The sequence below is a fragment of the Pezoporus wallicus genome, unplaced genomic scaffold (genome assembly GCF_028554395.1).
Source record: "Pezoporus wallicus isolate ANWC-B61680 ecotype Strahan unplaced genomic scaffold, APGP_CSIRO_Pwel_v1 contig_227, whole genome shotgun sequence".
NCBI lineage: Eukaryota > Metazoa > Chordata > Aves > Psittaciformes > Psittacidae > Pezoporus > Pezoporus wallicus.
Window position 1 is genome coordinate 8,310,993 of NW_026635704.1, and position 27,116 is coordinate 8,338,108.

General features: G+C 36.4%; 1 protein-coding gene across 3 annotated transcripts in view; it reads right to left on the bottom strand.

Annotated features, from left to right (window-relative positions):
• Nucleotides 1-453: 453 nt before the first annotated feature.
• Nucleotides 454-27,116, bottom strand: part of ROCK1 (Rho associated coiled-coil containing protein kinase 1) — an 86,563-nt gene continuing 59,900 nt past the window's right edge. For 2 of the 3 annotated variants that reach the window (XM_057397585.1, XM_057397586.1), the window contains 16 exons: nucleotides 26,503-26,653; nucleotides 25,483-25,643; nucleotides 24,431-24,615; nucleotides 23,691-23,760; nucleotides 22,227-22,321; nucleotides 20,282-20,447; nucleotides 18,603-18,696; nucleotides 18,133-18,221; nucleotides 17,619-17,807; nucleotides 16,908-17,073; nucleotides 9,149-9,219; nucleotides 8,398-8,486; nucleotides 6,979-7,057; nucleotides 6,598-6,859; nucleotides 5,575-5,782; nucleotides 454-1,951 (listed from right to left, as the gene is read on the bottom strand). In XM_057397585.1, the coding sequence (XP_057253568.1) occupies nucleotides 1,948-1,951; nucleotides 5,575-5,782; nucleotides 6,598-6,859; nucleotides 6,979-7,057; nucleotides 8,398-8,486; nucleotides 9,149-9,219; nucleotides 16,908-17,073; nucleotides 17,619-17,807; nucleotides 18,133-18,221; nucleotides 18,603-18,696; nucleotides 20,282-20,447; nucleotides 22,227-22,321; nucleotides 23,691-23,760; nucleotides 24,431-24,615; nucleotides 25,483-25,643; nucleotides 26,503-26,653 (2,079 nt within the window). In that variant the 3' untranslated portion in view covers nucleotides 454-1,947. Of the gene's footprint in view, nucleotides 1,952-5,574; nucleotides 5,783-6,597; nucleotides 6,860-6,978; nucleotides 7,058-8,397; nucleotides 8,487-9,148; nucleotides 9,220-9,749; nucleotides 9,799-16,907; nucleotides 17,074-17,618; nucleotides 17,808-18,132; nucleotides 18,222-18,602; nucleotides 18,697-20,281; nucleotides 20,448-22,226; nucleotides 22,322-23,690; nucleotides 23,761-24,430; nucleotides 24,616-25,482; nucleotides 25,644-26,502; nucleotides 26,654-27,116 lie in introns of those variants that run through there. The other variant, XR_008970689.1, reaches the window with a different exon arrangement.

The following is a 27,116-nucleotide window of genomic DNA, read 5'->3' on the forward strand; positions in this document are numbered from 1 at the left end:
GGGGGCTTCATGGGATGCACAGGCTCTTCCAAAGAAGAAAAAAAAAAAGCCAAAGCCAAACCTCCCCGCAAGTCTCCACCAACAAAACCCACCCCACAAAATTTTCTGTCTTTTGATCAGGGTTCCCTCCCCCAGATAAGCAGGATTTCTGGAGCTCCAAACCTACATCATGGAAAGTGAAGCAATCACAAGGCAAGCTCAGGGTGGGTGGTGGCTGAATAATAAATACAATCTAGGCTACTAGAGCAGGCTGTGAGAATAAGGGAATGAAAAAACTTACTTAATATGGCATTTACTTACTCATGCAGAATAGTAAAAAAATGTTTCAGAGGCCCCTAGGTGTTACGTTGCAAACACACCTTGAACTAGGAAGCTGTTGTAACATCCGTATGCTTGGAAAGATGTACAAGCTGCAGTCAGGAGAAAACACCATGCCAGTCGTTTTCAAAAGGGTGTTTCCATAAATTACTTTATTTCTCATTAAATGAGCACAGAGTCATTACCATATTAATAACAGATATGTTTATTATTACATATCCATCAGTGCGGCTTTCAATACCACTTGAAACATGCAAATCGTCCTAAGGACGAATCAGTTTTCCAGTGCTTCTTATTTAATACACAACTGCAAAGCCATTATAAATTACTGAGGAGGTATTTGGTTAAGAAATAAAATAAAATACCATATTGCCCATACCATGAATGTATTCCTGCTACAAAGCAAGAGTCTGACAGCATTCACTGAAATTCCTGAATTACCCAGAGCGTTTTGTGTTACATGCTTTCCTGTTATTTTTCCCTGCATTGCCTATACATCGCTTGGCTTAAACCCAAATCAATCTTTCTTTGTATGAGGAATTTTCATTCAAAGATTGTACTTAATTTAGAAAATGCATCTACAATACTTAAACCAATTAAAATTCAGTAAAAAACATGGATATGCAATAGTTTTTTAGACCTTTCCTTTGTTTAGTTTTAGATTTCTACATTTATTGACATGGCAATAATACAATTATCTCAAGGCACTAAAAGGACAATGTAAAACCCAGTAAAAGTGTTCTAACAATAATTTACAGTTCAAACAGTGCATATATTTCATAATGTTTGTTAACTTAATGTACGTTATCACTTAAAATTGTAAGGCAATACATTACACAGTTACAGAAATGATGTACCCCAAAATACGCTTCCAAACTTGGTGGTTCTTTTTACTGTTAGTTTCTAATGCCTCTAATAGAACAATAATTCAGTATGGCTTGGCAAAAATGCATAGATTAAAGGCAATTACTTGTTTTCCCCCCTTTACAAACCTGCTGAAATCAGTATTTTGTAAAGCATAATGCAAAATATTTAACACTTTGATCCATTCCATAGTAGGTGGTTAGCAATAAGGCTGTTAAGAACTCTGCAGTGAAGGCACTGAAGTTCAAGTGATAAGGCTTCATTTTTAAGCTAGTTCTGCAGTCTTCAAGATCACAACTTTGAGTCTTGAAAGCAATTGCAGTCCTTCTCACTGAGATACCTTTCTCTTCTACTCCATTTTGTATGCTCATCTTGACATAAATAGCCCCTTCACAGGGTGAATAGTCCTTTTCTTTCACTGATGCAAAGAAAGTTGGCTGCATTCATCATGACTGACAGGCTTTTTTTAAAAAATCCAAAAAGGCAGCACCTTTTTTATACACCTAGCTAAGCTTTATTTGCTTTAACTTGCATTACATAGTAATAATTAATCTAATCTACCTTTAGGCAAACCCGCAATTAAACACCCTCAGCGTGCTTTTGTGCCAAAGCAAGGAGGAGACAATAATAGCAATCTTAACCCTGAAGCCTGTGATAGTTACGTTGAAAGGAACAACAGCCCGTCTGCACTGCTCTGTGTGGTTAAAAAAAGCCCTGTTTCTCAGACTGCATCCCATGATTTCCCAATAAGCACTGTACATGTGGTTAGCTGGAATAAAGAAGAAAAGAGACAATTAATTACAAGTAGCAAAAAATTAGCTTCACAGAACCAGTGCATGTTTGCCAAGAGCTCCAGTGAAGGAAATATTTTACATTAACAAAATACTCTTTCAATTGACATGGTATAATGCTGAGATCATACCTACACAATCTTCCACAAACTGTTCTTTGTTTCAATCAATATGAAATAAACACAGAGGTCAGACAGATGACGATATTACTGCGGCTTTACAAGTGAACAATTCAGCTAAACAATCATGAGTGTATTCATGGCAAATGCAAGGTGACCCTCTTCCACTTGCATGACAAGAAAAGGCTCTATGGGGCTAAAAACACACACACATGCAGTTGCCAGAGCTCATCTGATACACAGGAGTTTTGCTTGTTCAGATTTGTTTTTTTTTAAGCATGTGATAACTTGATCAGGCGCCAAAGTCCAAATACATGAAAACAAAATTTGCCAACTGTGCTGGTACGATGGTATGAATTAGCACACTGTAAACTACAAAGTGTAATTTCAGGTCTAGAAGCAGTACTGCAAATGCTAGCAAGTTCATCATGAAGTTCTGATTCATATTTTTTAGCAATAAGTTATTAAAATGGGGAATAGAACTTAAGATGAACTTTTATGTGAGGGTCCTTTTAATGGTCTAATACACCTCTCCATGAAGTCAATGAAATGCTGCCTACTGACTGCAAAGAAAGGTGGATCAGACCCAAAATGTCTCAAAGCATGTGTCAAAGTCTGTATCCATTCAATAAAACAGTTAATGCCTGCTTACATGGTACACCTCCATCACCAAGATCAAGTTCTGCTACACTGTTTGACAAAAGAACAATTTTCAGGTACTTAGTAAAAGCTAAACATGTATAGCCCATACAAATCATCACTGCTACTCTTACTCCCACATCTGCAGGGTGCAGTGCACTGAGTTCAGAGAAGCCTTATCCAGAAAGGAAAAGGGCCCACTGTTCTACACATCACCTTCCTAACCCAGGGGAGCATCCTCCTACTTACCTGTCCTCAGTTCTAGCAATCACTGCACTTCTTAGCAGGCTGATTCAATCACTAGCTTAGAAAAATAAGTTTACTTTTTTTCAGACAGTCAGGAAACTGAATTATGGACCTTCATGGAAGGGTCCAAAAGAGATAATTTCAAGCACTGACCAAGGATCAGTGGCTGCAACTCTAAATATCTAAATGTGAAACAGAGGTATGCACTATCGTTACCAAGTGAACTCTATCTAGATAAGGTTTGGCCAGGAGGAGGGAAGAGTCTTGTGTACTCAATAACAGAGGATGAACTCTAAAATGTACCATCATGACCACATCTTCCAAGTGTTGTTTCAGATTATTCCCATTAATGCAGCTTCAAGATGCACATAAATGGTGTAGTAAAATAATTCTTTCCAACACCACTGGCTGGTTGTTTGGTTTGAGGGTGTTGGTTGTTTTGTTTGGTTTTACTGTCCAAGAATGCTGCCTCAACAAAAGATTTTCAGTTAATTTGAAGTCTTTTCTGTCATGTTGACAAGCATTATTTAAGTGTCACATTTTAATAACTTCATATTTTAATGAATTCTACATTATCAGTTCTGTTTGTTTCCCAGAATTGACAACGGAACAGTGATTCAGTATCAAAATCATTCCACCTAATCAAGTACCATCGTAACATGCTGCTTCTTTCAGACTTAGATGGTCGAAGACTCACTGAAAAATCTTACTAGTCAGGTACACAGCTCTTTAATCAGTCATAAATACTTCTGTTATCTTTATCTGCCTGTTTAAAAGGTTTGCCTTTAATAACTGGTTTCTATAATCCTGAGTATTGCTGAAATAAATGTATCATATGATACATAAAACCACAGTGTTTTTCTCAACCACAGAACAGGAGTACTTCAACAGTCCTCTTGGAAATAAAGATGATGTTAAACAACAGCTATTAATGATGCAGATTTTAAAATCAACAGGTGTCATTTATATCCAAAATACCTGGAGTCTGATATTTTTCAGTTTATCTTGGAAAATTGAGGACTGAAAGAAAAGTAAGTTTGGAAACACTGCTAAGCTTTTGGAAGTTGGGAGAAATGAGCACCTTGTAGACAAGACAATTTAACAAGACTTTGTTGTACAAGTACACATCAGGTAAATACATAACAAACATGACTGAACCCCCTGAAATTAGCAATTACCAATTTATCTTTATTTGGTACATACTAATGCTACTATTTAGTAAGTAAACTCTGATTTTACAGTCATTCTTCTTAACCCCAGTTTATCACCGGGTGCTTTTCCAGCCCACTCACCCCTGTTTCAATTGCTTTTACAGTGAAGACTGTAAGGAAAAACTTCCCTCTTCCCAGGAAATCTCCCCACAGATCAAGTGCTTCTGTGTTTCACAACTTCGGCTTTGCCAGTGTCAAAAAATGTCAAATCACATCATGATTCAGTTATGTTCCTACTATTTGAACTATAACTGGCAAACTTAAGACTTTGTTCCCTGTTTGTGAACATGGCTTCTCCTCCAAAATACTCCAGCACAGCTACATGTTCTTAGCTGCTGGTCACAGATTTCTTTTTATGTCCTTCTCCTCATGCTGTTGCACTGGTTATTACCTCTAGCACAATACTGCCCACAACATCACTGTTTTTTATATTGTCAGCTTTGTATTTGAGACCTAAATTAATCTTCTTGGATGAGATTATCTTGAGGGCCTTCACTGAGCATGTTAGTATCTCAAAACTATGGTCACTTACGTTTCAGTGTTAATTATGGGGACAAAACATCAGCACCCTTTGTATCTTTCAGATTTTTTTTCCTACTCTCCTCTGCAGGAGGATGCTTCATGATACGCCCAGTTCATCTTTACATGCCAATGCTTGCTTTCTTTGCACTTGATGCAAGGAATGTTTGCCAGACATTTATTTTGGTAGCCCTGCCAATCTAGGAAGACTCTTTCACTTCTGAAACATGAAGTGTCCACTTTGTACTGTTGACTCAGTTGTTTATTCTGGGGGAGAGGAACACGCATACTGTATGAGGAAGCTAATGCACACTAAAATTCAGCTTCCACTAACCTAGCATTAAAAGCTGTATTTTAAATTTTGCCCTGGTTAATGCAGTCACAAATAGCTTACAAATATAACTGCTGGGATGGGAGAAAGCAGGGAGTGACTAAGCAGGGAGAAAAAACGGAATTAAGCTGCTTCACACCAAAATAAATGGCGTAACAACAGAGTGAGAATTTGTAAGTTTCTCATTTCAACCCCATCCGAAGATTTCCAGTTTATACAAGTTCTATGAGTCAATCCATGAATGACTACGTAGATCATTCATTGCTCATACATCTACCGAGCCTCGCCTTTAAACAGAAAACAATGCAACCAGCTCCTTCACATGCATTCGCAGGCCAGGCACCTTTCCAGAATCAAGGAAACTTAGGGTACCTTTCCAGAATCAAAGAACTGATACAGTTACCACAATCTATGAAGATTTGAGCAGAGATTTAGATCAGCGGTTCAACAGTCGTAGCTATGGAATTATTTCACAACTTCACATTAAATAGGATTGACAGACATATTTTTAGCAGCTTTTGTAGTTTCTCTCTCACCTATTTTTTCCAGAAGTATTTTTAACAACTTTTCGGAATGACTGATTTGCTGAGGATCTTGTAGACATAGTTCTAGGAGAAGCACGAACAAAAGTAGATGGTGGTGTCTTAGGGATCTTCTTTACTAAATGAGTCACCCACTTCTTCTGTTCATCTTGACAGGATGCCAATAACAGCAAGTCTCTTGCTGAAGTTACATCATAACTCACTGTAAGTAAAAGGAGGAAGACAATTCCATCAAAACTAGGACTCATTATCAAAATAAGAATTATGACCTGCCAGGTGTGCCACTGGAAAGAACAACAGCACCTTTATACATACTTGTTTTGGATTTGCTTATCCATTTCCATTTTGTTTTCAGCAGACAGCAGGGGAAATTATGTATATAGTTTTCTTCAATATTTGTCACTCTGCATTAATATTCTTGAGTCTAACACTGATAGTCAAGAAATGAGAAAGCTTACACTAATTGTAGTCTTAATACACTAAAAAGTTGTGTGGGTGCCTTAGGGTGAGTTCCAGAGTAGAAACTTAAAGGCTCCACTTCAGAAAGAGAAAACCTTTACTTAAATCTATGAAGTGCCTGAAGTACTACTCTTCAAGGGGTTAACACACCTTGGTGATGTGGCCACTGCACTGTCCCTTGTGGGGCCATGTGGGCCATGTGTAAGTACAGAGAGAATGGTCTGGGGACCAAGGAGCTGCCCCATACTTGGGCACAAATGTCTGGAAACCCTTGTGCTCTCAGGGCCCTCAGCAGAGCCATGTCACTCACACCACCAATGGCCTCCCAACAGAGGCTTCCCACAGGTGCCTGCTCATATGCATTGTTAACACTTGTATTTTAATATCACCTTTCACATCTAAAATTATACAACTAAGGAGTAGAAAACATTTAAACTCAAGTGTTTCTATCTGCCTCCAACAGTTTAGTAGGTTTACTAAACTATGCAGAGAATAGAGAACTCAAAACCCCATGAGTATGTAATATATACCTTGTATTACTATATACCTTGCTCATACCTTTGCATGGTGCAATTAATTCCTCCTTTTTATCCAAGTGGTCTCTGTGGCACTTTACGTGGCATCTTCGACATTCTAGGGCAGCAGGGGGTTTAAAGACATGCCAAAGGGGTTTGGCACAGGCCTCACAGTTGGCTGGGAAGTGGTATAACGTTGGAATAAATTCATGGCCTTTGTGATTCAGAAAATTTGTCTTCTCTGCTGGCTGTACTGGTTCTACCTCCAGCTCCTTCCTGCATTCCCCCTCATTAGCATAGAGAATCTGAAAGAGAAGACTGCTGTGTTACTGTTGAAGCTCCATGTATTTTTATACACTTTTCAAAGAAGCTGCCAAACTTTTTCAAGCGGTGTAAATAGAAATGAGAGTACTCTTCTTTTTACCTGGAATATTTTAGGAATTTCTTCAGTTTCAGCTCTATACACATCTCCTTGAGTTACAGGCCGGACATGGAACAGCTTACTAGATTAAAGAAATATGATTCAGAAAATGCTGAAAGGCTAACTGTGCTTTTAAAACAGTTATCAAAGTGCTTTTTAGTTCTTATAGACCTTGTTTATGTAAGCATTATGATAGAATTCAAGCTGTAATGTGACTTTTAACTAATTCATAAACAATATAGATCTTGTCTTCCCAAGTAAGACCAAAATATTTCATAGCATGGAAAGAGGGTTATCTTACAATGGGTTCAAGATCCATCATGGCAAATTTACATGTGAAAAAGACTTTCAAATTCTTCCTCAGAACACTGGGAAGCCTGATTATTGCTAGAAGAGCTTACTGATAACCCTGTGTGATAACCATATGAAGTCTAGTACTACTCAGTAATTTATTTGTTTTTACTGAATCATGTTATCAGTTAATAAATAATCAATGCCAGAGCACCACAAAAAGGCAATCTGGGGCACCAGCTGTTTAAAATGCTATAAAACTTGGAACAAACATCATTTTATACTGGGTCAAGACTAACTCCATCTATCCCAACATCCTGTTTTCAACAGTTGCCATAACAGATATTTATGAAAAGAGAGCAAGAAACAGCTCAAAGAAAAAATAACTCTTTTCCTGGTTACGAGCAATTGGCAGCTTAAGCACTTCCTGAGTTTGAGATTCCTTCCAGACCACTGTATTTGTTAGTCACCGACAGACCTATTCATGAAATTCAAAACCTTTTTTCAATTACTACTCTATAAGGTCCATAATGTCAATCAGCTGTTCAAACATCAGAGTCATGTATCATCGATGGGCTTCACTGATAACTGACACAGTTCTCCTCATGTATAACCAATGTAAAGGGATCACAATTCATTTATTTTGTCATTCTAGACTGAAACCATCTGGAAAAGCTAGAAATGCTTTGGGCTTGATCAACATTGAGTCTTTCTCAGACAGCAAGAAAAAGGTATGAGGCAAGGGGATGAGAACTGAAATCAGCTGAAGCAACTGGAAACACCTGTCCTTACACTGAATTGTAACAAGAGATAGGTCCCTCACTATCTCTGACCCTCCTCTCTCATAACGAGGTTTTCCTTTCTGTAAATTCAGACCAGTGACTACAAACAGTGCCACACTATTGTGCATTTAACTTTTTTCTAACTTTTAGCAACAGCAGGCCAAAAAAAAGTAGTATCTTCTGTTAACAGCATCTAAAATATAGTTAAACAGATGTTTTCCAAATAGTATGGGAAATTACAAATTATTTATGGAATTTTGATTCCAAGCTTCTAGATTTGTTATGAGTTACCTCACATACAATGCACTTTTACCAATTTGTATCCAAAATTAACAGTAACTTTACTTACTCTATATCTAGTACCATGGATGGATTAGACTGATCCTTGTCCTTTTCATCATTGTAGAACAGTATCTTTTTACTGCTCACCACAACATACTAGGGAAATAAAGGATAAAGCCAAGTTAAAATCGCACTGTGAGTTTTAGAGCAGGAATGGACTGCAGGCCCTACTTCCAAGAGAATTCCCAAATGCTGAGTATGCCTGCAGTGTCCACCCCCCAACCCCAAAAAGCCCAAGGATGCTGTCTTCAACCTAAAGTACACAGACACCCTTCCAGAGCTGCTCACAATTGCACAGAATTACAAACATTTGTTCATTTGATGGGAAAAAAAAAGCAAGATGCTCAGAAAGTTCGTAACCAATACGCCTTAAGATCCAACACCTCTAACCTAAGCATTTCCCAGTGAGTTCAAGACTGTAAAATTCTCTACTCTGCTGCCAAGGTGAACAAATAGCTTCATTTTCAGTAACATGATTATAAAGAAGCTTACTCAAAGGACAAATGGGATTTTTAATGGTTCCAAGATGACCACGGTAAAGCATTTCCTCACTCACCTGTTGTAAATTTGCACAGTGTTACTACTACAGATTTCACACTGAACTTGAATTTTCTTGTTGGCTTTCTTTTTTCTTCAGTAATGTAGACACACTGAATTACTCTAATTTGTTTCTTAAATGTGAGCTGTAAAACCATTCACTGTATGTCTACAAAACTTCTCAAGGGAGTTGAGGAAGAAAAAACCCCCTCCATTTGTACCTGTTTCTTCCAGCCATGCCGCTTTATATTTCCTTTGTTTGGTATTGAAAGCCAGCCTTCAAGTCTTGATTCTGTTTTGTTTTTTTTTTTAAAAAAACATATTAAATAATGTTATATAATTATAATAACAAAGCAGAACAGCACAAAAGCAAGCTATTACTAGAAAAGAAGATGTACTACATGCAGTAATAGGCAATTACCTATTCAGCAAAGCAGAATAAAAAGCACAGCTAAATAAAATGAAGATATAAGCATTTACTTCATGCTTAATCGCAAGCTAACATATGCTACAGTTGCTGCAAAATAAAGTGAAGCTGTTTTCCTTGATGCCAAAAGCTAACACTGTATGTAAATAGTTTGCAAGGAGCCAAGCTGTAAAGACTTCACTTCAAAAATGTGTTACTGCTTAAAAGGAGGATGATTAAGAGATTTTTCAATATAAACACAATTTAACATTTGGAAAGGCTACATGAAAATACTCAGCAGGAAGATGCACAGCTAAAACAAATCAGATCCACAATTTCCAAGGGATACAAAAAAAAAAGGAGAACGCACAAGAGCAAGCAAAGTTGCAAAGTTACACGGGTGTCCCGTTACTCACAGAAGGTAAGCATAGGAGATAAATAAATAAGGAGTGCAGGAAGAATCAACTAGATATAAAGAATAAGAGACAAGTGTTTTACTCAAATTGTCGGTAGACAATTTTCCAAAAAGTAATGTAATAGCGTATTTTCCTGCCATAAAACTACTGAAATAATTTAACAATTATACAACAAAGCATCAAAAGAAAACTAGCATTCTGCCTATTGCAACTCAGTGTTTAAACACTCTCCAGCTAGCTGATACTGGGGTTTGAGAGTTCTTTTAAATTCAGAAGCCAGGTAATAGCAGTAAAAAGCTGTTGTGATTCCATGAACCTGAAATTACACAGTAAAGAGTCTCACAATTTTGTAAATGTGAACACAGTAATCAGATTTTCACTCCATAATTATAAAATTTCACAATTGAGAAAAAAACTTGTACATTTTTAAATGTTGTTGTGTGTCGTGGTTTAAACCCAGTCAGGCACAACACTTTTTTTTTGAGAGCATGAGACTCTTAATCTCAGGGTCGTGGGTTCGTGCCCCACGTTGGGCGCCAAAAAAAAGTGTCGTGGTTTAAACCCAGTCAGGCAATTCGTTCGCTCACTTCCCCTCCTTTCTTACCCTCCCCCCTGCTCCTGGAGGGACAGAGAGGAGAATCAAAAGAATGCAACTCCCACAGGTTGAGATAAGAACAGTTTAGTAACTAAGGTATAACACAAATCACTACTGTTACCACCAATTATAATAATGATAAAGGAAATAACAAGGGAAGAGAATACAACACCTCAGCACCAGCTGACCGATAACTCGCCCCCCTCAGCCCGACCAAGCACCGACCGATACCTCCTGCAACCCTGCAGACTCCCAGCCCTTCCGGCTAACTCCCAGTTACATCCTGGGCATGATGTGCTGTGGTATGGAATACCTCTTTGGTCAGTTTGGGTCAGGTGTCCTGTCTCTGCTTCCTCACAGCTTCCCCTCCTCCCTGGCAGAGCATGAGGCTCACAAAGTCCTTGGCCAAACCAAAACATCACTATCAGTTCTGCTCCCAGGCCGAAAGTCAAAACACTGCACTGCACCAGCTACCAAGAAGGGGAAAAAATGACTGCTACTGCTGAACCCATGACAGTGTGATTCTGTGAATGCACCTTTTACAATAAGCTGAACTGGCAACACTGAAAATTTCAAAAACATTAAGTTAGAATCTCCCAAAACATCTTCCACAAGTATGTATGTAAGAAGGAACTACTGAGTCCTTTCATTCTTCAGAGATAACTCCAAGCAAGCTCTGAAAATAACATCCAAATATATATTTAAGATATTGTCCATACACTTTGTTTTGTAAAATAATGAGACTAGCAGCCTAGCCTTGCATAAGGCATTAAAATTAGGCATACCCCCCCCCCTTCCAGCATTAGCCTGACAGGATACAATATTTAGAAGTGGACTGCGCTTAAAAACATAGAATCATTTCCTAACATTTCTCCACAGAAAGTAACTTCACATATTTTTGGGATTGCTGAACTACTGAAATTCTCATTGGAAGAAAGGCATCTTAGCAGAACTCATTCCAGTACGAAAATTTCCTAGAAAAATGAAGGAAATTTGTTTCCCTGCCTCTCATATCTGCACAAGAACAGTGGGGAGTGAGAGTTTCATCCCCCCAGGCTCTTCCCCAATTCTTGATATTCAGTAGCTTTGGAAAAGCAAACCTATTTCCTTCACAGCATCACAAATGATACTTACCCTTATTTTGAATAGCTTTTACATCAAGTGAAGATTCTTCAATTTTTAGAAATTTTAGAAATATCCTAAAACTCAAGTCCTTCATTGTAAAAGAACTAATTAACTGCTAATAGAGAACATCTGCTAATAAAGAACTAATTAATTGGTAATAAAAAAATTGCTATGTAGTTCAAAAGGAATACAGACAGAATGGATGATGGTGATTTGAAAGGAATAAGTACACATCTGTCAAACTGTGGTATATGAAAATCTGGAAAGATCCAATAATAGCAAACTTTAAAAGATGCACCAGGTATTATGTTGCTTATAGAGTCAGTTTTTCTTAGTTCACTTCTATTTCATCACATTCTGATAGAAATTTCAAAGGAAGTAGAAAGTTGGTGAGCCATTACAAATGAATTGGTTGACATTCTTTTCTGCCTACTACAAATCTATTTTAGTAAGCAAATTTTATTTGCATGACAGATGATTTCTGAGCTGCGAATAACATTCTGCAGTTGAAAATAACAATTTATGAATGTATCACAGCTAACATCCGTCTGGAACCAAATGTACTCTTGAAAGGGTAGATAAGTCCTTCCCTTCCAACCTCATCATAAAGGTTTGTCTCAAGTAATATTTATAGTGTATTTTAATCTCCCTTGACAGAGTTAGCTAGCAAAACTACAAATGTTCATCTGGCCATTTCACAAATATTTGAACCAGAAAAATAATATTTATGAGTATTCTGATTAAGTAATTAAGAAAATATGGGCTATCTAGACTATTAAAAAGGTTCTTCTATTCTTGTCTTTAAAAGCAGGCTCAAAACTATTGCCTGACAACATCCCTGTATTTTGGAAAGAATCCCAGAATAGATAGTTCATATTTTCCCAATCCAGCTAATCCAAGATAGGCCTCAAAAATATCTGATAGCTAGCTGGACCTGAAAAGAATATGAAGAAACGATTCCATAAAAGCTACAGATGTTAGAATTATCTCTGAATATATATAAAAATGTGGATTTGCATTCTAAATATCTTCATGACTAGTATTCGTATTGCCAGGATTCACTGTGAATTCAGTATGATAAATTTGACTTCTAACAGTAAGTCTTCAATAGAATCACAAAAGACAACCATGACTATAATGATTTATGAAACTTATGAGCTAAGTAACATAGGCGCTTTCATGAGCAGTAAAGCATCTTTTTCCAATGTTCAAGAATTCCTACGCCTCAGACTCTTCCATGGTAACCACATAACTAGAGATACTATCTTGCTAATTCTTCCAGTTTATCCTTCCCTCTGGATTCTTTCCTTCCTCAGGCTGTCTTACTATAATTTCACGTGTATCTCACCAAGGATTGCTGGCTGGAACTTGCTTTGAGGTTTATTCAGGTGATAGCTGCTTGCAGGTGTTTCAGAAAGTCCTATGTTTCATATTCCAAAAAAAACTATGGGCTTAAATAGTCCATGTTTATTATTCAATACTATTTTTGTGTAAAATATGATTTATAACCTATGCTGTAAAATATTATGCACAGCAGTTAAACATGCAGGACAGCTCAACTACTTAAATTATCTTCCCAGTCAGATGAAAAGAATTAATTTATAACAAGTGCCCTATGACAACTAGGACAAAATCCTTTAAGTTCCTGATTAGGGTTTGTCTTGACAGAGAAGAATTCTGTTTACAATCACGTAGGCATTCAGATTTCCTAAGTCCAGCCAGGAGGAAGATACATTTCAAAGGCATCAATAAAAAGCAAGTATTTCAGCTGTTTCAGCAAGGACTCTATTAACATTGGAGACACAACTGAGACATGAGCTGCTATCTGAATCAATTATCAGCACCTCTCATATGAAGACAGGCTGAGAAAGTTGGGTCTGTACAGCCTGGAGAGAAGGCTGCGTGGAGACTTCATAGCAGCCTTCCAGTATCTGAAGGGGGCCTATAGGGATGCTGGGGAGGGACTCTTCATTAGGGACTGTAGTGACAGAACAAGGGGTAACGGGTTAAAACTTAAACAGGGGAAGTTTAGATTGGATATAAGGAGGAAATTCTTTCCTGTTAGGGTGGTGAGGCACTGGAATGGGTTGCCCAAGGAGGTTGTGAATGCTCCATCCCTGGCAGTGTTCAAGATCAGGTTGGACGTAGCCTTGGGCGATATGGTTTAGTGTGAGGTGTCCCTGCCCATGGCAGGGGGGTTGGAACTAGATGATCTTAAGGTCCTTTCCAACCCTAATCATTCTATGATTCTATAATCAGGAGTGTGAGTTACAAAAAATGCCTGGAACTGAATACAAGGAAAACCTTCGTCCATGTCATGATCCTTCCCATCTGAAGAAGCAAATGCCTGAGAATAGTCTGTATTGTCTAAATGACCCAATCCCTACCTTGAGAGTACCTAAGTGGCCTTGGGAGCCACCCGAACTTGAGAGGGTTTAGTTCAGTGACAGAGAGAAACCACCTCCAAGTGAGGTGCAGCTGTAAGGTGTGTTACTGTGTAATTTCTCTGTATCTACCACCAAATATCTACCACAGAAAAAAATAACCTCTTAAACAAGCTGCTTTTCAAAGTGTTCTGAAAGAATGTCTATGTTCAGGCCACAAAAGTGATGTGAACTTAGCACACAGCTGAAGACAAACAACTTCATAGAACTGAATTGCAGCAAATGAGCTGCTGTGGCATGCCACTTTTCTTTTTGAAGACTAATGACTTGGTTTGCAGAAAAATAACTACGTGCCGGATAATTTTCTCTTTCATGGTATACTTCTACTTTGAAAATTCTTTTTTTTTTTTTTTTTGTCCTCACACTACTAGTGCAATCATTCTCTACCCTCTACTTGGCTCTTTAGCAAATATGTGAAAACTGACTATATATACCAATGTCACTTAATCTCTTTTAATTTAAAAAGCAGCAGCATGTAAGGACATGATCTAAATCTAGACAAGTCTTAATAACACGTATTAGAGGTCCTAACTATATGACACAGTACCACCATCAGCACAACTGCAGTAAAAAGCTGAGGCATGTGTGGAGAAAAGAGCAAGAAAGAAGACAAAAGAAATGAAAGGCTATTAAAAAAGAAATAGAGGGGTTATGAGTATAGAAGATGAAGACCACAAGAACTTCCAGTAACTGTGATGTTCTAATTAACAATGGAGATGATACTGCGCATACCAAAATTTCTGCCCCCAAAACTGAAGTGGCAAGTAACAGTCATAATCAGAAGCCATACACATCTCCAGAGGTGAAACTGAAAATAATGGACTGTAACAAGCAGACAAAAAGAGCTTGTTCCTACAGCCTTCCTAAGATCTTGGGAGACAACAAGGTCACACTGACATACTACTGCCTTTAAGAAGAAAATGGAGAATCTGACTGAATTCCTTTTTCTTGATTAAGTTCTGACTGGAGCTTTCAGTTTTCCTTCTCTGTCTTCCTCAAATCTGGCACATGGAGGCATTGTGTGTTTTCAGTGTAATACACAACAGCCATCAAGCTGAAAATGACTGATAAGAAAAGTAAGAAAGTTCAAAACTATCCTCTTATGTAGAACAAATCTAGTCTGTTTTCTTGTAGAAAAAACTGAAGCTTTCAGTTTACAGGAGGTCTGAAATTTTCAATAAAAAAATATGAACTACAGTGTTCTTCATTTAGAAACACTATCAAATATTATGCTTGATTCCCAATACTAAATTGAGCACAGAAAAAACACTAAGTAAAACCCCTCTGATTTCTTTTTTTTTTTTACCCCAGATAAATGGAATGCACTGATAATTGGCATCTACGAGAAACTCCTGAGAAATACTGACAGTTCAGAAATACCAGTGGGAGTTTCCTAGCAGGTGACAGCTAAGAATAAAAATGTTCCTTCACCAATCTAGTAATTCTAAGAATTCCCAATACTGAGTTCTGATGGAAGTCTCGTCCAGAAGACATTTTCAAAAGAAGTAAAACAGACATTTACTTTACAAGATGGCAACTGCCGGAGTGTTTTACAGATCAAAATTCAGAGAGCAAAACACTTCTTGGACAGAATGGAAGCTGTGAAGAAAAGACTGTATCACTACCCAAATAAAATCTATTCTAGAACAGATTTCACTCAATTATGAACTAAAAATCTAAAAATACACTAAGGGGAAGAAAGGACATGAAAATAGACACAGAAAGGAGTAACTACATAAAAACATACGCTAAGTCTGGTAACCTACCTGAAATTTCAATCACTCTAAGACCCCTGGAAAAACTCTAGAATGTGGCAATCTGAGCAGCATGAAGTGCATTAACAGGAAAACATGATTCTATTTACTTTTATCTGATTAATTGTCCACTGAAGTCTTAAAATACCCAAAATAGTATTCTATTTTTGTATGCTTGAATATATTTTTCTACAATAAAAATCAGACTGTAAATCTGTAAGTCAATTTATTAATAACTTCATGATGAATTATAAAATTACTTAACTGTGCAAAATATAAACCTAGCTCCAACATCTGGAAATTGTTAAGCACAGCTTATTACCACCGAACATTTTTTCCTGTATCTAGGAGATACAGAAGTGGATCACGTGAAAGTACTAACTGATTGCACTTTTCAAACACTGGGGAGGAAGAGATCACTGATCAGTGTAACACTGGGTCTCAAAATATAATAGAATCATAGAATAGTTAGGGTTGGAAAGGACCTTAAGATCATCTAGTTCCAACCCCCCTGCCATGGGCAGGGACACCTTACGCTAAATCGTATCATCCAAGGCCTCATCCAACCTGGTCTTGCACACTGCCAGGGATGGAGCATTCACAACCTCCCTGGGCAACACATTCCAGTGCCTCACCACCCTAACAGGAAAGAATTTCCTCCTTATATCCAATCTAAACTTTCCCTGTTTAAGGAACTGACACGACATGGAAATGGCAAACTACATTATTATTTGTTCTTGTTTTAATTTGCTAAATCAGATCTCCATACAACCATAACAGCATTATGAACATTCCTTGATTATTTTTCACATTGGAAATTATTGCCACTTGTCACACTGGTGCTACATGACTGTAAGAACAGACAAGATCAAGGCAATTTTGCATTCAAAATACAGTCACAATGTTGGAAGAGCTGGCCCTGTATTCTGCTCACTGGACACTGCACATTGTATTCACTATATGCAAACAGCAGCAGATGCAAAGATATTCCTTCCATGAAAGTGAATAAAAATTATGCTGATGTCAAGCTATACAGTGGGAAGTGTAATGTGGAAAGAAATTCAGACTTAAATATAAGCAGCTAAGCTATGAAATAAAATATAAAAAATAAGGAAGTGGATAGGCAATACTGGAAAAGAATGACAAAAGATTTTAAAAGGTATCAACTTGTTGGAAACGGTACCTTCTGAAATTATGTGTATGCACAAAGTCAGGTCGTTCAAATATGCTTTTCTCTTACCTGAAAGATTTCCATCTGTTTCATCTGGCTGGAGGCTAGCAACACTGGTAGAATCCATTCCTTGCTGAAGGTCCAAGATTTTCCTTCGTAGTTGTTCTATGTCACTCTCTTTACTATCCAGCTGCATCTGGAGCTCATTCCTGTATGTAGATTCTTCTGCTAGTTGCTGTATGTATATACACATGCATAGTTACTGTGATTTCAAAAATATGACAGCAAAGTATTCTGAAAACTTATTACTTTTTTTTATATCTCTAGATACTTTTGATAGCATTAACATAAATTATTATTGTATAATTTTTTGTTCAGCCTTGGAAAAAAGTTAAATATCAAACATCCAGCAACACATTCAAGTAACACAGTCTGATTAACTCTTAAATTACCATTTGTTTTGCAAAGGAGATCAACCTGCAATTAAATAAACTGCACGAGTAGTACAAAAAACAGTACTCTTTTTTTTTTTAGTTTTCATAATGTATAACTTTTTCATAATGTGTAACTTTTTATAACTTCCACAGTTAAGAATTTAGGAAGAGGAAATGAATGAGAACAAGCACAGCTGCACATTTGTTAAGGTCTCTGCCTCACTAGAATTCTGCAGCCTAGAACATCTGGAACAGAAGTTGCTATTTTTTCAAGCAGACTAGGAGCTGTACATATTTCCTGTGGAGAGAATTCCACAACATGACAGAAATATTAAGATGATTTTACCGCTTGCATTTCATTGACCTCCTTTTGGTATTTCACTACCATCTGATTGAATTTCTCTTTTTCTTGATTAAGTTCTAACTGAAGCTTTCGGTTTTCCTTCTCTTTCTTCCTCAAATCTTGCATGTTCGCTTTCTTTCTGTCTATTTTAAAATCTTTCCGGTTCATTATCTCAGCCAGTTTGTTGACAGCCTGTTAAGAAACAGGAAAAGCAGTAAGAAAAATGCTAGATGCAAGCATGTTTCATACAGAACTTCTAAGTTCTTCTAGTTATAGGATTCAATCAAAAAACAAATTTTCACCAACATAAATGACCCTTACTTATGACAGTAAGTCATGAAAATGAAAAGTACACAACATCAAATTATTCTTTCAACTGTATTGATCAAGAATGCATATTATACACCATGGTTAATATACACTTAATCTCAAAGGAACTAAGGGTTAATTATACAAAAAAAACATTGAAAATCTGATCTGCAAAATAATTGTTATTAAATTGCATTAAAAGTTATACCTGTGTCTTCAGAGTTCTTTCAGTGTTAATGCTCTTCTCATAATGCATTCTAATATTATTGATTTCCTCTTCTTTTTTTATTTTGTATTCTGTTAAAATAATATTCAACTTTGAGGTATTTTAGGACAAAGTATTTCTAAGCTTAATAATTTCTACAATTTCATCTATTTTTCCTCCTCCATATTCCTGTTGCATCACTTGATGTGTAAAATACAAATACAATAGCAATAAAGGTTACCAGTTTAATGCTACTATAATGATGGAAAATGACCAGAGGGATATATATATCAGGAAGGCACCAAGATGAAATGCTAAAGACAACATAGATATTTTTCAAGATTAAAACAATGACTATGATTTTTTATCAATCCCCAAATAACAGGGAAGATAAACAGCAATGTCTTCCCCCATTTCCCATTTTGCCACATATGCTTCATAACAGATGAATTAAAATTCAAAATACGACATACCTTCTTCCTGTTTCTTAATTTTTTCACTGATCTCTGAATTTTCCTTTGTTATTAAATCAACATCTTTGGTTAACGTATTATTAGTTTCTTCCAGCTAAATGAAAACAGACACATTTTAAAATAGAGAATTCTTGCCATCAATTCTAAAAATATTTATAATACTATTAAATGCCCTTAAAACTCTAACAGCCATTTGACTGGAACACCTTCCTCAGATCATATATAAAAAAAATCTGCTTACCTTTCAAACTTGAGTTTAAAAAAAAAAAGTAGTTCTAAGCTGTCTTGATTTACCATAAGGCTCAAAATACACCTGTCCCAGAAAGAATTCTTTTTCTTTTTGATTACCTTTGCAGAGCTGACAACAGTGCACTACGGAAATGAAAACCCAACTGTGATAAAATTAGATTGTTATTGAATGTGGAAATTTCCCATGAATTTCTGGTAATTTGGAAGAAGTAGTACCTAGAAGCCTGACCCCCTGAATACAGACAGAAAAGCAACTGATAGATTATACAACTCTAGCATTCAAGGCTAAAGTAGATATATGGCATCTGCTGCCATATATTGTCATGTATCATGAAAAATAGGTATAAATTAGCATAGTAAAAGAACTAAATTTGGAGTAAGTCAGAGCATACACAGGCAAATATGTACATAGGTTTACAAAATAAAGACCAGAAAGGAAAACCATTACACTCTCAGTACGTTAGCTGCCACAGTCAGGATCACTCTGTCAGCCACTTAAATACATATTAAAAACCAGACATAACTGCATTCCCCAAAAAAGGTTTTGCTTGAAGCCTATAAAAATTGTGTCTGACAAAATTATTACAATATCTGAAACCAAAAACCATACTGCCAAGAAGGTATTCCAGTCTTCTAAATGCTTCTCAAGAAATGGTGGCAATCCGGAGATTTCCAGTTTATCAAAGAAACATGTAACAAACACAACTTCTGCTATCTTCAAACAGAGATACAGTATCTATAGTAGCGCTAATAGAAAACTTTAAGCAACTGATGCAAGATCAGTTACATCTAGAGCTTGCTGAAGTGTTTTAAAGAATCACAGGGGTGTAAAAAATCTCCATAGCTGATGCTAAATGGGAAAAAAAACAGTAAGAATAAAATAACTATACTATTTAAATGTCTTTAACTGAATAGTTTCATCAGTCTTGTACTAATACACAACAGCTACACTATGAAGTACCATCAAAAAACAGAGCTTGGGGCTTGGTGGGGTTTGGAGTTTTGTTGGTTTTCTTTTGGGGGGGGGTGTTGTTTGGTTTTTTTTGTCCCCCCCAATTTTTTTTTTAATAGATTACACGTAAGAAACTCAAGATTTAAGTTATTTTACAGTAAGAGTCTCTACAGCTCCACAAATTTACAAGATTGAAATAATACATTGGGCAATGACAAGAAGTGACCAAAAAAGGCTTAATAACTGAAATAATGACATTCAGTTGATTTTCATTCTGGCTTCACCTCAGATGTCATCAAGTCTACGTTTCTTTGGGAGTTCACATGATGGGATTGATATGTTGAAGGTTCCAAACAAGTCCAGAACTTTAGTACTTATCAATTATGATGACAGGACTTCATAAATTAAAATGGAAGCATAATTTTCTGTTTTCAGCTGGAAGATATATATAGATACTAACTACAGTGGAATAATTTACCCTTCTGATGATGCTGTCCTTGTCAGTCATTTCTTGCCTGTGTCTTGATGCTGCTTTTTTGCTTTCCTGACTTAGTTCAAAATACTGTTCTTCAAGGAGTGCTCGTGCTAACCGCTCCGACTCAGCTTTGGTTTCAGCTAAATCCAACTGGGTAGCGAGCGTTTCTCTGTAAAAAGAACATGAACATTTTGTTCTACACAGAACATTCAATATTTTCAGGAAGACTACAAACCCAAATTATACCACTCCACCGACTGTCATTAACTTAGTTTCTTAAGAAAAACAAGATTTACAAAAACACACTCTGTACTGTATTTTTTGATGGTCCACACAAGCTACAGCAGCAAGTTTACTATAATTCAATTAAAATTCCAATCCTCCATGAAGCACCAACCCTTAGGAAAGCAGGTGTGACAAATTCTCCTGCCTCTGAGGAATAAAAAAAAAAATTAAATTGCATGTACCGTGTGGTCCATCAAAAGATACTTAAACCTATCAGTTTTATCTGTTACTTCAGACAAGATTACTGCTCATGAAGATGTATGCTCCACACCATTTTAACAATAATGAAAACTGCACAGTTTCTGAAAATATACAGTGGTTCTCTAGGCAACTTTTTGCAGAAAAGCTTGCAAATTCCATCTGCAGCTTGAGAGGCAGGGGCATTAACTTATGTGCAGAATTTCTTCAATATATACACATCTGATCAGTTCAGCGTACAAGCTGAACTTTCTTGCTCATGCTTCAAGTACCGGCAGAGCTCTTTATATGTGTCTCCAAAGAAACCCACACAAAGCACAGTGACCAAACTAGCACCCAGGAGTCAGATGCACCCAGCAACAGGTGACACAGCCCACAGCATGCAGAGACAGAAGTGGCAATCCATGACTGCAGTATGGGCTCATGACAGAGGCCCTTTCTGCACTGCAAAATGAGAAGATATTCACACAGTGAAATACGTACTGGAGTCCACTGATTTGATACACCTGTAGCAGATATGGGCCTCTACTACAAAAAGGTAACTGCTGAAGTATACCTTTGTCACAATTCCCAGGGAAAAAAAGGAATCCACAAAAATAAGAAAAAAAAGAAAGAAAAAAAATAAAAAAAAACAAGGGAAAAAAAACACAAACAAACAAACGGAAAAAAAAACAAACCCAAAACCACACCACCCTCCCACCTCCTGCCTTTTTTTCTTTTAAAGTTGGACCCTACTCCTGAACAACTTTGCACAGACAGGTGTTTTCCTCCTACATCATTTCTTTCTCCCTTCCTTTACGCATCATAAATGCGTCATAAACACTGTACGTAACATCCTGCTGATGCTCAAGTAGAACAATTAACACAAGCTTCAGAAGAAAGAAACTCATTTCATTCATAAGACTACAGTCTCCTTCAGAATCAATACATATTAAATTAATAAATTGGAAAACCAAGCTTAAATTTTTTGCATTATTTGCTGACTTAGAAAATGGTGCATCGCAATTAATCATTGTTGGATTAACTGGTTTTCTGTAATCGGAAGTGTACTAAACCTAGAATTCAAAGTATTTTCATTACCTTTTCCTCGAATTATTTGCTATAGAAATATAGTAATTACTAAGATAACACAATCAAATAAAAAGGTTGTTACACAAGCAAGATGATTACCACAAATTGGAACGTTTTTTCAAATTTCTGCATCTGAATTCTCAGACATCATCATTCCCTTTCCAGATATTACATATGGAGTCCAAAGCAAATATGAATAACCATATTTGGCTTTGTAAGTCAGCATAGACAAAATTCAATGTATTTGCCATTTTACAAGGTATTATGGAACCCTTTTAAAGACCTGACTTTTTCTAAAGGAATTAAACAGTTAAAATCTGATTCAAAATCTTCATAAGTAAGACCACACTACAGGGAAAAGCTTATGTGCATTTCAGAAACACAATGGGCATACTTTTCATTTTGCAATTCCTGCATTTTTCTTTGAGTTTCTTTATTCTTTTCATCAATTTCCTCTTTCAGTTCCTTAACCTGAGTTTTGTAAAGTGTCTGTAAAAAAAAAGCATAAAGAATCATTAGTCAAATTGCATATTAAATTCTTCATTGTTTTGGTACTGGATTCATTTGCATTTGCCAAACCCCAACACATGCCAGTACTGTCTTCAGTGACATTTCCTCCTTCCTGCCTGCCCAAGATGCTCCTTTTCAGTTCCCCTTGTGCAGGGAGCTGAGGTGACCAGATTAGTTTTTTAATTTTCTAGTCTGGTTTCCTACACAGTTGTACAAGAAAACCAGATGACAAAAGGGAAGGAATGCACTAGGACTCAGCTGAGCACATCTCTCGGAGACAACGGGACAAAACTGCATCCTCTTGTAGCATCGTCTGAAAATGTCAGTCAAACAAGGCTAATGCTGTCCTGTGTTTCCACCTGCTGTACTCTTTGTATCTATGTGTCTTAGACCATAAGCTGTGTACAAACTGACTTCTTCCAGATAACTCATTCAAGAGGTCTGTCTGACTTGCACGAATTACTTCTATTCTCAATTACTATATTGTTATTACTACCACCAGTAATGCTGAAAATTCAAATTTTACCTTCTACAGTAAAGTACTTTGCTAAATATTCAGACTGAAATGTCTCATCTGAACTACATGCTAAGGAATAAAAAGAGAAAACAGAGAATGAAACAATACTCTAGGTCTTATTAGCAGTATATTATGGAGAATTGCACAGAAATCTGTAACACATAATAAAATTAATCATGTGCAATTTAGTAATTTTTATTGCCCCTTCAAGGAAGAACCAAATTTTAACAGTACTTCCCAAAGTGAAATGAGAATGTCCATATTTATGAAAGTATTTGAAGGTCAGGCATTATACAGCATCTCATACCATTGCTTCTTTTCACAGAAATGAAACAGATAAAACTAAGTCTATGAAATACACATCTTGGCTACCTGAAGTACCAAATAAGGCTCTCAAAGGACTCCGGTCAGAGAACGTATCTTTTTAGAAGGATAAGGAATACGTGCAGAATACTCCTTGATCTATGGTTCTTAAATAGACTTATGGTAGATCAATAGCATGGAATATATTCCATTAAGTATGGAGGTTTTGAACTGTCTACAAAAGATTGCAACTGTATCAGAAAAATGTGTTCTCCAAGCTCAAGATAGGAACTGCTCTGATGAATTCAGATAAGAGTTACTCAATACATAAGATTTGACAAACAACTACAAAGCAACAGACTAGATACACTGTCTAATGTTCTCCATTTTTTGTTCCGTGCTTGTATTTTGCAAATTGTTGATTTATGTCAGGTAGTTACTTACATTTAAAAAATATTAATGTCAAACTACTTGCTGTTCAATGATTCCATGTCAAAATGTAGCACTCAATTTTTTTGCAAGTCTTACCGAAAAATACTGCTCAGCTTCAAGCTGATCCTGAAGCTCACGCATTTGACCTTCGTTTCCTCTGTACTGTCTTTGAAGCAATAAAGAAGGAAAGCATGTAAAAAAGTCAGCTACTAGCAAATGACAAAGATTATTTCTAACCAGAACAGCACCCTACAAAGATCTTACATTTGCATGTTATTACAAAGACCAACAGTGTATCCTAAAAGTCTGATTTAATTACATTCCTTATTCTACCCTGACGATCATTTCAGTATGTAATTGAGAAGTCAACATTTCTCCATTTAGAGTACTTAAGTCACCTGAAGGACCATATGACAGAAGCTTAATTAATGAAAAATGTTTTTAGTCAGCTTAAGAAATGTTAAGAGAAATAATCAGGTTGTTAAAGGGGAAAAAAAAGCTATTGACTCCCCTGTAGTAAAACTAAAAGTCCCACATGATTTAATTAGTATCACAGTCAACCATAAAGAAGGCAGTCAAATAAAAATGGCGCATATACATATATATGCCTTGACATAGCATGATGAGCCAAGAATTTTTCTGCATTATAGCTCATAACAAAAATATTCCAACGCTAAAGGCTACATAGAGAAATCATAACATGCAGCTAAAAATACTCTTTTAGTTTAGGAAAAAATGCCTATGCACCAGAGAACTTTATTTGCTAATAGGAACAGGCAGAACAGTACATGTATAATTAAACAATTTTTTCCATTTTACTTCAGATTTTTACTTACTTAGCAAGTTGAGCCAACTCAAATTCCAGTAATCTCTTTGCTTCCAACAACGTATTGATTTCCTGTTTCAGCTGCTTCTCAGAACCCTTCAAGTTATCTGCTTCAAAGGCTTGTGCCTTTAATTCATTCTGTGCCATTATTCGCTTATTGGTCTCTTGTTCTAGCTGAAATGTTAGATTCTTTACCTAAAAGAGAAATAGTTCAATTTAGGAGCATTTGCTGAATAGCCAGTTCCATGTGGCTGAAAGTGTTTCATATATGGATTATTTTATTTCAAATACCATTGCCTAGATGCTACATGTTGCACAGTAGTAAAGATATTCCTAAATCTCCAATCACTTCAGTGCAACAATCTTATGGGAAGCTGCTGCCCTTACAGAACGTACTGATATGACACTGCACGGTAATAAAGCTTCCCCATACTTAGGTTATTTTAAAGTCCTAAATGTGTTTTATCTTATCTTAAAGGTAGCAATGGAAGAAACACAAATTGTGTGCTGAAAGGTCCTGCAATCCTCTCTCTGGATTTCAGATCCTGAAAACTCCTCATCCTAGAAAGAACCGCAGCCTACCAGCTATATAAAAACTAATTTACACAACAGGTGTTGGAACCTTCATTCCCAGTGTCCTGTAGAGAAAAAGTAAGGATGAAACTATTATTCTTAATACCTAGTTTTCACACTCAATATTCTAATTGTATTTCCTTGAACAAATGCTTTTCTGGAAAATGCAAACTCAGAACTGCAAACCATCCAAACCCATCAGACTACACAGTCAAATTCACAAGCAAGTTTTTATTTTTAAAAAAGAAATTGAAACAACAACAACAAAAAAAAGACATTATAATAAATTGACAGCTCAAATATGTAAGGCATCCAAGAGCTAAGAAACAAGCAGAAACTACCTAGCACTATTTAGGCCAGCAACTGTCTTTAGTACTATGAGAAGTGTATTACACCGTTCAATGTAAGTGAATTTAATTTTCCATTTCCCAGTGCAACTATAATTTCTTATTTATATAGAAAATTGCTAGCGATGAACATTTTACTTACCTCATCTTCCAGTCTCTCCTTTTGCTCAAGAAGGTGTTCCAGTTTGTGCTGAGATTGCTTCAAGTCAAAGTCCAGCATCGAACATTGTTTTTCAGCTTGAACTATTCGATTTTCTGCCTTTTCTCTTGCTGCCCTCTCTTCCTTTATTTTTTTTTCCATTTCTAAACAAGATTAAGAAAAGAAAAACAACAAAGATGAGTATGTAGCTTCTGCAAGAGTGCTTGTGTAAACACAGTCTTAAATATTCTAATAATTTACAGGTGCTTTTGTTCAGCTATTTAAACTCTTTGGCTGTTGGACTGATTACTGAGTAAAAACTTCCTGGCATTATTTCAAGAAACACTAAAAGAAAAAAAATATTCCAATTGGCATTCAAAGCACTGGGATATTATCATGACAACTGAAATGCAGATTCTTGAAGTAATCATTGTGAAATAAAGGCAACGTTTCACTTCCAGGAATGGATAGTAGAGAGAAAGAGAACAAATGCTACCATTTGTGCTAGCTTTCTGAAAAGTTAGAAACTATGCATCTAGGTACTGATGACATTCACAAGGAAAACCTGATGTATTCACTTAAGATGTCAAGACACATCTTTTACTCATGGATATTTATATATAAAAGAAACTTCACCACTTCAGACAAGCCTGACACACCACCAGTATTTTTAATGCAGTTACACAAGAGTGAATGCTCCTTGATAATGCATTCTTTCAATGTTGTTTAGGAATGACAGGATTTCAAGATCCAATAGCTTTTTAGAAGCCAAGGAAGGCTTTGACTGCAAACCAAGTAAGATATTCAAAACATTAAGAAATAATGCAATTTTTATGGTACAAGTACCAGGTTAGACAAAACATTTAAACTGTGTAGTTTTCTGGTTTACAATTTCTATATGCATTCTTTATACAATGGATTAAACACCTGTATAAGAGTACTACATTATAGATGATGTGTTTTAAGATATAATCAAAATAACTTTTATTACGTATTTAACCGCAACTTGCAAGAAACACTTACCACACATTGCAACTGATCTTGCCTCCTCTATTGACTGATGTTTGTCAGTTAACCGGGCTTTAGTCACTTTGTGTTCATTTACTTCCTGTTCTAACCGGTCTTGTAATGATTTGAGTTTGTAGTTCAAGTCTATTTCTAAATTATTCTTTTCCTAAATACAAAAAAAAAGTTACCAGATTTCTATAATACCTGAGGGAATCACATTTCCTTTCTTCCCTTTTTCAGTGTTTATGTTATGAAAAAATCCATGTTATTTTCCATGCTTAATAAGGAATGGTAGCAGACAAAAACTGTACTTAGTGCTCTGGAAAAGAATTTATTACCTTTTTTCAGTAGTGTATATATGTGTAAGATAATGGAAATATACAACTAATCTACTGACAACATGTCCTGGGTTCAGCAGTAGCAGTCATTTTTCTCCTTCTTGGTAGCTGGTGCAGTGCAGCGTTTTGACTTTCGGCTCGGGAACAGAGCTGATAACAATGATGTTTTGGTTTGGCCAAGGACTTTGTGAGCCTCTGCTCTGCCAGGGAGGAGGAGAAGCCAGGAGGAAGCAGAGACAGGACACCTGACCCAAGCTGGCCAAAGAGCTATTCCATACCACAGCACGTCAT